Genomic DNA, 10,104 nt, shown 5'->3' with positions numbered 1-10,104 from the left:
GGTCGCAAGTGCTGAACCGCCCCACTCCCAAACTACTGCTGAAAGGAGGGGGTAGCTTCAAAAACATGGGCAAGCACTTTATTCTAGCACGGTGCTCTCTGCCCTGCCTGATTCTGAACTTTGTGACTCCACTCTGAGAATAGAATATCCTCTTAGCCACGACAGGGATGAAAAAACTATTTTTAAGCACTTTGTGCGTATGCCATTCACTTGGCACTTGAGTTTTCTCCTCGACGCACATGTCTTTCTTAACTAAGCCACAGAAACTGAGAACAGGGGCTATAGTTACCAAGTGGCAACTGCAGCACCTTATTCATATAAGCACAAGGTTTGACCGTTGAATCCTGACAGTGCTGCATCAACATCTTCTGAATATGCTCTTTTCCTCTGGCAGAGTCTCTCTTTCAGAATGAATGTGAGATCTGGCCAATTTAGGGACTGGAAAAGTTTTGGCTCTAGTCCTTCTTGCCTGGTCAAGGTTTTTAACCAACTCCGCCATTTCCTCCAATGCTATTCGAGAATAATACTTACCATTAGCTGCTGGTAAGTTTTTAGTACAGCATATAGCACTACACCCCAAGGCTGTAAGTTTGTAAACTATATTAAACAAAATAAGCTCTCATTATCTAATAAAAACAATTTTCTTGGGCGTTAGACAACACTGTTCTTTTTTTTTTGCGGTACGCGGGCCTCTCACTGTTGTGGCCTCTCCCGTTGCGGAGCACAGGCTCCGGACACGCAGGCTCAGCAGCCATGGCTCATGGGCCCAGCCACTCCGTGGCATGTGGGATCCTCCACGGACTGGGGCACGAACCCATGTCCCCTGCATCGGCAGGCGGACTCTCAACCACTGCGCCACCAGGGAAGCCCGACGACCCTGTTCTTAAATTTAATACCTACACTGTTCTTTAGGAAAAGTTGATTCAAGAATTTCTAACTTCCTCTAAACTGTTCTACTTGGTAAAACTCTGTTCCTCTGCAGAAAGGGTTAACATTTTAAATATTGGGTAAATGCATAACTATTACCTATTTTACCTGACTTTAATGTGTTGGAATCACAGTATGCAAAGCACCATTTCAAAAAATAAAACAATCTGAAGTGAGTTCCCTATACTTACAGATACATACTAAACAGACAAAATGAAATATTCATAGCTTACACAGAAATAGAATCATACTTTTGCTACCTGCTTATTCATTTCTGTGATGTTTATCCAGACTTTGTTCAATCCCAGCTCTCCAGATTCAATCTTCTCAAGTTGTTTCTGTTTGCTGAGTAGTTCTTCGTTAAGTTTGGGAATTTCTTGGAATGAGCTTTTCTGATTAGATTCCACTGAAAGCAAAAATAATAATAATAATAAATAGCCATAAAGTTCCCTCATGGCTCCAAGATGAAAAAATGATCCTACAGCAGGAAAGGAGATAGATTAATGAAAGTTAATTCTGGGAGGATAATGACAATTCATATCTATCAACTCCACTATTCTTTTATTTACATAAATGTATATCTTTAACACTAAAGCTCCATTTAACTGGGGCTATTTCACTACTGGCAATACAACTTTTTAAAGTCAGGTGGCTAAAAATGATAACAAACAACATCAGCAGAAAGAGTTAGATTTGAATTTCAACTCTGTAACTTACTGGGATTTTGAGCAAACTTACTCAAATTTTTTGAGCTTAGTTTCTTCATCTGTAATACAGTGATAATTCTAACCACCCTGTGAAGTATATTTTAAGTGAAAGAATGGCTGTAAAGCACTACACACAGCTGGTCAGGCATACAATACGTGATAAATAAATGTTAAGTACTGACCTGCTCAATTAAGAAGCTTTCTGACTGGTCAATGAAGATTTATAAACCTTACTCCATTAATGCTCAAGGTGACATCCTAAGTTATATCTCTAAATGTTTAAATCTATTTTTTTTCTATCTCAAATTGATCAAGCGCAAGATAGATTCTTACCACCTTTCAAGTACTATTATGAGAGCGAAGATTTTAAATCTTTTTCATAAACAGCAAATAGTGTTTTCTTAAATCAACCCAAAAGCTCAAAGTGAAACAGAAGATAAAGAAAAATGTTAGGTGACGCATAGGGTATTTTTTGGCCTTTCTTTTGGGAAACAACATCTCATGGATGGTTTAGAGATTTGCCAGCCTGCAGGTAGAGGCCTGAAAGAGTGCTTTCTCTTCTTTCTTTAGAGTATTCTTTCCTTCTCATGGAAAATAAAATACTGACTGATAGTGGTTGGTCCTCTAGAATAAAACCTATGTCTTTCTTTTAAAGCCACAGACGGCCTGATTAGTTATCATATGCTTTCTTTAAAACCAAAAACTGGCATAATGGACAGATAAAAAATAATTCACTAAAATGTAAGTTCCCAGACTTTTTTTGTTCATTTCTGTATAGCTGGCATTTAGAATATACCTGGCACACTTCAGGCACTCAGTAAGTATTAGAGACTGAATAAATCTGGCCTTTGCTTACCTCCCAACCATATTTCTCGTCACTTTAGCTACCACTTCAATCTACTTTCTAGCGAAGCTGATTTTCCTGACACACCAACCTCTTCAAGCCTCAGTGACTGCACACACTATTCTCTCTGCCTAGATGCCCTTGGCTTGCCCCTTCTTCATTTCTGCCACCTTAGCCTAGTTAATTCCTTTCAAGATTCAGCACAAAGAGCTGGCCCCCACCTTGGACCACCGTTACCTCTTTACCACTCCAAACTCTCCTGAGCACTGAACACACTGTGCTATACTTATTTACTTGTCAGTCCCCTCCATCAGACTGTCAGAGAGCTGCCTGAGGACAGGTCTTATTGGGTCCTGTATTCCCAGGGCCCAGCACAGTCCCATGTACACAGAAGCACGCAAATGCCTATCCAGTGAAATGACTGTATGGTATAAAATGGAGTTAATGTTACCCTATTAAGTTAAACAAAGAAAACTCAACAAATAAATAAATTCAACAACAAAAAAATCCCCCCCAAAATCAGGGGGTGGCGGTGGTATCCTCACTGTAAGCAAACCCACTACCTGAAAATTCAGAACTATTAAAAGAAATTAGATATTTTTATTCACTTTTCAAAAATATGTGAATGATTTCTTTAAAAATAGCAGACTTGGCTAAGTGCTTTTAATGTGACATTTGATCTGCACACAGTTTGCAGGAATACATTCATCTCATATGGCAGGAATATTTTACCAGTCAGTCGAAATTAATGTAGCACTTATAGCACCCAACTGAATTTCGTATACATATTCAGTTAGGTTATAAAGAAAAACTTATCCCATACACGTCTGCCATTCTCTGGTGGTAAAACATCCTAAGGCTGGGGGTGAGTTTCTTTTTTTTCCCTGCAATCTATATGAATTAAGTAGAGGAGGAAGTAAGACAGACACATAAATAACTTGGATTAAAATTATTAACTAATAAACATGTGAGTCTGACAAGCCCTGAAAACACTCTGGATCCTGAGGATTGTATGAGCTAAGAGGGGATTATATTTATGATCTGATTTGGGGTTTTTTAGGAGAGATAAGACGAGTAAAGGCACCCTGATTACATAAATGGAATGAAGTATAGTAAGCAAACAACTTATGATTTTACTAATTCATGTTCTTTCAACATGGAAAGCAACTTATTTAAAATTTACTATAGTAATACTCAAAAGAACTTACTTAGCTCTTTTCCTGATCAGGAAATGGAGATTTTTGCCTACACCCTTTAGATACAACATATAATGCCAACAATACTTTATAATTATACATCCTTATAATTTGCAATAAACTTCTATGTAATTACTCATCTTGTGATCAAGCCCCTACTATGTGCCCGGCCCTGTACTTGGCACTAGTGCATACAAAAGACCCTGAAGCTCTCAGTCTAGTGGGGAGCAAGGCGTCGCCCCAGAATTACTATACAGTATGACAGATGTTATGACAGAGCAATGCCCAAAGTGCTTTCGTAGCACAAATACATCTTTACATATTACGGATGGGAAAATGAGGCTCAGAAAGAATAAGTGACTTGCCTATGTTTCATAGCTAGTAATGAGCAAGTCAGAATTCGACAGTCAAACCTTGTGCTCCTAAGACCGATACTCTTTCTAGTATACTTCAGCCGTCACAGATGCTTATAGCCTAACAAGACCATTTTTAAGTTCTGCACTGAATGACCAAACTGCTACTCTCCCTGTATGACCAGCAATGAAGATGTCTGATTTATCAATACTGTCCTTTTCTTCCAAATTCTTTCCCCTCACTTTAGCCTTGAACAATAGGGAAGATTGCTTGGGAATAGAATCTTCTTTATAATAACTGTGGAGGTCTTCTGGAGTACCTGCTTCTAGAAGAAGAATACTGAGCTGAGAGTTTCAGGCCAGCCAGCAGTTCAAGCTTAAGGATCAAGTTACTCCTTGGCCTCAAGGGAAAAATACCAAGCCTATCTGCTTTGCTTTCTGTTCCAGATATTTCAGCAATCCTGCCTCCTTTCCTCACAAGTGTCTTGGAAGATAATGAGATAAAGGACAAGGGGCTCTGAATTTTTCAAAAAGGTATTTAAACCAGGTCAGCAGGTGGTCTTATTTCCACTTGTCCTCTTGAAAAACAAGAAATAAAAATAAACTTATTGAAATATATTGAAAGTAGAAGCATAATTCAAAGGAAGACAATTTAAGTTTAACAAGATTAACATAATTTAGCCAAGAAAATGGTTTTCACAAAACAAACTCTTGCCAAGTAGTCCACAATGGTTCAGCCTGCGGATTGATTTATGCCCCAGGCCCTACCCCGTCCTCCTTCAGGAAGTCCTGCTTTAGACTGTATAGGTGCTGGTGTATCTATTGCAGCAAACCAAAGCCCACAGAGCAGCTGGACTGACAATCCCAAATCTGCTTCATTCAACTGGCTGACAAATGCAGTCAGGGTCCCGGGGAAGGCTACTCAGTGATAGAAAGTAGGTCTCACAGTCCAGGGTACAACTCCTGGCATCTCCTGAACAGAGTATTTCCAGGTATTAACATGTGCTCAATAAATATTTGTATTAACATGTGCTCAATAAATATTTGTTGCCTGATCGACTGTCAGGTCTATTACATGTATACACTTCAAATATGCATTTCTTTTTTTTTTTTTTTTTTTTTTGGGGTACGCGGGCCTCTCACCGCTGCTGCCTCTCCGGTTGCGAAGCACAGGCTCCAGACGCGCAGGCTCTGCGGTCATGCCTCACGGGCCCAGCTGCTCCATGGCACGTGGGATCCTCCCAGACCGGGGCACGAACCCGTGTCCCCTGCATTGGCAGGCGGACTCTCAACCACTGCGCCACCAGGGAAGCCCAAATATGCATTTCTAAACAAAGAAATTTCCTGAAAATGAAAAGCTCAGCTAAGGTACAAATTACACTGGTGTTCTAAAAACACAGGCACAGAGCAATCAGAGAAATGAATCCCTGGAAGGCAGAACTGAGCAATGTTTTGAAATGTATAAATAAATAATTGCTATATGTAACCAAAACAAGCTGTAGTACAAACGGAGGAGGCCCAACTAGTTACGGAGAGATGATGGCACAGACAGGTGTTGTCAGTGGTTATTTATAGTTAAAACACTGCTTCTCAGAACCTCATTTCCAAGTTATGATTACTACTTACCAAGAAAACACTGGCCTTAAAAACACCTTGTAATACTGCTAAGGACAACATTCAGGAGGGAAAATAACTAGAGTACAGATCTCATTTTTACACTGTACTCTGATCCCACCAATTGATAAAACATATAGGTCAGGATGATCCTGGCAGAGAACTGTGGCCTACCCAATCCCATTCCCTGAATCACAAGCTCAGAAGAAAACCAAAGTTAGTATTTCAATATATTTTTTTCAAGCAACATCACTAGGAACGTCATTAACATACTCACTAAGGATTAGCTGTCCCTAGGTCAGGTTTGGAACTTAACTAACTGCAGGCAGCAAAGAGAAGCTGGGGTGAAGGAAAGCTAGGATGTTGTGATCTCCTATGGCTTAAGAGAGGAAGTAAGGAAACAACTCTAATTCTAGTTCTGGGGCCAGATGTCTTTAGGACTTTGAGAAAGCCTGGTGGTCAGTTTCCTGGTGTGTTAAAGCTGCTAAAGTTAGGGTATTTTTGATTAACCTGAAACTGCTTCCTTAGCTTAGAAATTTTTTTTTAAATTAATTTTATTATTTATTACAAAATTCAGGTTGTAATTGTAGCTATGCACTAATTGTTAGTTAAAACAAAGACTGAGTAAAGCATCTTTTGGGTATAACTTTACTTTCTTTTTTTTTGTACATTGTTTTTGTTGTTGTTTTTTTAAAAATTTTTACTATCTTTAGAAAATTAACCCTTGAAACCTAGAACTAAACATCTCAGTGTTGCTAAAGGAAGATCTTTAGGTTAAAACAGGTTGAAGCTGCCATGCAAACACGCCTTCCAGAAAAAGTACTTTGGATGCGCAAAATACAACTTGACAATTTTGAATACATAAAACTCTTCCAAGTTTCTTAAACTTTAAAACACTCATGAGACAAATATTTATTTCTGACTTGGCATACAGTAAGCACTCCATACGTGCTGGCTATCATTATTACTGCTCAGTCCTATGTTTCTATATGTTTTTCTTAAGGAGGAAACTGTCTGATAGACACTCCCACATGCTTTCTCAAATGTCCCTGTGAGGAGGAAGGAAACAGCCTAGTGTTGCTATTGCCACTTTATAGTTGGGGAATATGAAGTGGCAACAGGTGGAGTTTAACCAAGATTCTAGACTTCTGGATCTTAGCCCTTGCCTTCTGCACTGTAAGTGTTGACTCTGCAATACCATTAGTTCAGATGCTATTTGTCCTAGTGGTGCATAAGCACTGTTTTTTGTTTGGGGATTTAAAAATGAGTAACTGTTACTGCCTTCAAGCTGACAGCTAAGAAAGAGTTTAAAAATGCTGACAGGGGCTTCCCTGGTGGTGCAGTGGTTGAGAGTCCGCCTGCCGATGCAGGGGACGCGGGGTCGTGCCCCAGTCCGGGAAGATCCCACATGCCGCGGAGTGGCTGGGCCCGTGAGCCATGGCCGCTGAGCCTGCGCGTCCGGAGCCTGTGCTCCGCAACGGGAGAGGCCACAACAGTGAGAGGCCCGCGTACCGGAAAAAAAAAAAAAAAAAAATGCTGACAGGAACATATAATTGCTTCATCAGAGTGAGCAAAAATCTTAATTCAGTGTGGTTCCCTTTGTCCTAGAACCTGGAAAAAGAGTCCAAAATTATACTCTGAAAAGGGTGACCACTTACTTGTTCTAAATTTTTCCTTGAGGGCATCCAGATCCTCCTTCAGAGCAACTTGCATCCACACCAAGCCAACGCAGGCCACGACACAGGCGGCAAGGATGACAAAAGCACAGAGGGGATAACAGATCTTGCAGCATCGTAAATAGTCTCCCCTGATCATAAGAACAAATTCAACCAGGAGTACAAAAGAGATTTGAATACAGCTTTATTCAAAATAGCACGTTTCGCCATGCAATTATAATCTCTAATGAATACCAGTTAATTCACCAGGGAACACAGGGGTAACACACTTAAATCTGAACAGCAGGTTGAATATGTCTAAATAATATGACCTATAAAGAGTTCATCTACAGGGGACAAAGGTTTCAAACTCCACATGAAACAGAGGGAGTTCCTGTGAGCTACAGGAAGCACCTGTGGGCACTGCAGCTCACTGCCATCATCAATTCATCATCAGTTTCTTTGGAAACTGGCTCAGGTTAGGGAAGTGTAAAGACCAGAGCTTCTCTGCCATTCCATCACTGTACTGTAATTCACTTATCTATTTCTCTCTCTTAAATACATACTCATTCCAGAGGACCTCGTTTCAGTTTACTGAAACTTCATAAACTTCTGAGTGAGTTTTACTCCAAATAGAATGAAAAAAAGTAGACAGTGGGTTTAAGTGGACACCTGGTACACTCCAGCTTATTGGCTCAGAAGTAAGGGAAACATAGAAAGGGGTCAGATTTCACACCAAACTTCAACCAGCACTCAAGGTCTAAACTAACCCAACAGGACAACTATTCGAGTTAACTATTTCACTTCATCAGATCTTCACAGCCCAAACCCAGGATTTCCCTGAACTACCTCACCTGGCAAAGAAACCAATCTCTTCCTTTAACATAAAAGGACACAGACATTCTAAACAAACAAACCTCAAAGGATTCAATCTCTTTTCTTTTAGCATCCCAACCTTCTGCCTAGCTCTTGCTTCCACAACCTCAGCAGCATACTCTTCTTTTAACGTGCTCCTTAAGAGAGTCCAAGGGCACCTTCAAGGTTCCCTTCAGCCCTTTCCTACCGTAACCCCCAATTCGCAATGTCTTTGTGCTCACTACTGGATTTGTCTAGTGGCTGCACCATCTAAAAGTGGTTTGAGAAAACCTGCTTCTTTTTGTTTCCCACCCGTCATTTCTCTCAAGGCTCATGCTTTTTACAGAATGTCCTTCACCATATTCCCCCATCACCAAGATTCAGACCCATCAAGAGTGCAAAAAAAACAGAAACAAAATAACCCTCAACAACCCCCCCCCTCCGAAAACAAGAACCAAAAAAATCCAACCAACCTAACAAAAAAACCTGCAGTCCTAAGGTCCCTGTCTCTCCTATACTTAACAAAAGGTCTAGTCCCCCAAATTTCTCTGTTCTTAGTTCCCTATTCTTAGCTTCTTTGCTACTCCCCCCTTGGTGTCTCTGGGCTCTTAGCACATTCCCCAAGTCCACCCTTCCACCCCAGATTCAGAGCTCTTCTTTGTATACTCAGAGATAGATCTCTAATTTATCCTTCATTCAGAAACTGAACTCATCTTCTCCCTAACATTCTTCCTCCCTCTGTGCCAAGGTCTACACACTTTTTTCTTCCTAAGAACTCCCTTCTCCTTCCCTTTAATTTGCCTCCTTGGTAGTGCAAGGAGATGCCTTTTCCCCATCCCACCCCTGAGTACTGCATTACTCACTTGACAAAGCGAGAGCGATTTCCAGCTACACCAAATTCCTCTTCCTCCTCTGAGCTGGACTCAGAGTCTGAGTCAGGAGGCTCAGTGCGAAGCAGGCGGTGGCCTGAGCCTTTCTTGGGCTTCTTTCTCCGGCTGTCCCCAGCCAAGCCGATCAGTGCATTGAGCTCTTTGCGCTTTTTCATCTTCTTGTGTGGGGTAAGTGGAGCACCCACTCCTGAGCTGCCAGGTTCGTACCCGAAGCCCACTTCTCTCGAGGCCTTGGAGCCGCCTTCCAGGTTGAGGAATCCTGGGCCAGAGCCCCTCTGGTCAGTCCCACCCAGGAGTGGGACTGACCAGATCCGCTGGGGGCTGGAGATTGGAGCCCAGAGGAAACTGTAACTCAGATGGGTAGGGGAAGTCACATAAAGATGGCTAGGGAGCTGGTGATCCAAATGGATAAAGCCCTAGGCATGCACTGTCAGTTACCGAAGGGGGTGTTGGACGTGGAGGAGGGGGGAACCTTTGTCTCCCAAAGAGAATAAAAAGTCAAGTCAAGAGATTCTCAGACCTGGTCAGTTTATAGTATTTCTAAGGGTGCTCCAGGAGCTGGGGAAGGACACAGATGGGTGTTTTGGACCTTCCGGGGTAGAATTTCCAATGCAGAGAAAAAAAGAAACTTGTTCTTCAATGGGAGGAGAGGGGGAGATGCAGAGCGAGACGATAGGAAGGCGCTGTTCCCTCCCTAGCTGGCAGCAGGAGGAGGCTCCCAGCCGCTACAACCCCGACAGAGAAAATGCCCGAGTCTGAGATGATCACCGTCCTCCGGCCTCCGGCCTGAGTTTGAAGGAAGCCAGGGGCCGAGGAAGACCCAGAGCCCGGCCTGGAGGGCTTGGCCTGAGAGGAGCCAGTCCCGCGCCTGGGCAGACCCCAGCCCTGCTGTCTGGGCCTGGGGGCGCGGTGAGGCGGGGCGACGGCGGCTCAGCCCACCTGAAGCGCTCCCACCCAGAGTTCGAGGTGTTCCGGCACGGGCGACTCTCGGCAACTCACATGCGCCGCCTCCACTCCAGCCGCGACTCCGGCCCCCGCTCCGGCTGGGGCCGCACCTGCTCCC

General features: G+C 42.5%; 1 protein-coding gene across 1 annotated transcript in view; it reads right to left on the bottom strand.

The window, feature by feature from the left end:
* EFCAB14 (EF-hand calcium binding domain 14) overlaps positions 1-9,309 on the bottom strand; it is a 34,009-nt gene extending 24,700 nt beyond the window's left edge. The window contains exons 1-3 of the mRNA XM_007463934.1: positions 9,015-9,309; positions 7,300-7,448; positions 1,188-1,333 (exon numbers count right to left, since the gene is read on the bottom strand). Of these exons, the coding sequence (XP_007463996.1) occupies positions 1,188-1,333; positions 7,300-7,448; positions 9,015-9,196 (477 nt within the window). The 5' untranslated portion in view covers positions 9,197-9,309. The remainder of the gene's footprint in view (positions 1-1,187; positions 1,334-7,299; positions 7,449-9,014) is intronic.
* Positions 9,310-10,104: the final 795 nt, after the last annotated feature.

The sequence above is a fragment of the Lipotes vexillifer genome, unplaced genomic scaffold (genome assembly GCF_000442215.2).
Source record: "Lipotes vexillifer unplaced genomic scaffold, Lipotes_vexillifer_v1.1 scaffold13, whole genome shotgun sequence".
Taxonomy (NCBI): domain Eukaryota; kingdom Metazoa; phylum Chordata; class Mammalia; order Artiodactyla; family Lipotidae; genus Lipotes; species Lipotes vexillifer.
Note: the sequence above shows the minus strand (reverse complement) of the source record. Positions and strands in the feature narration are given on the sequence as shown.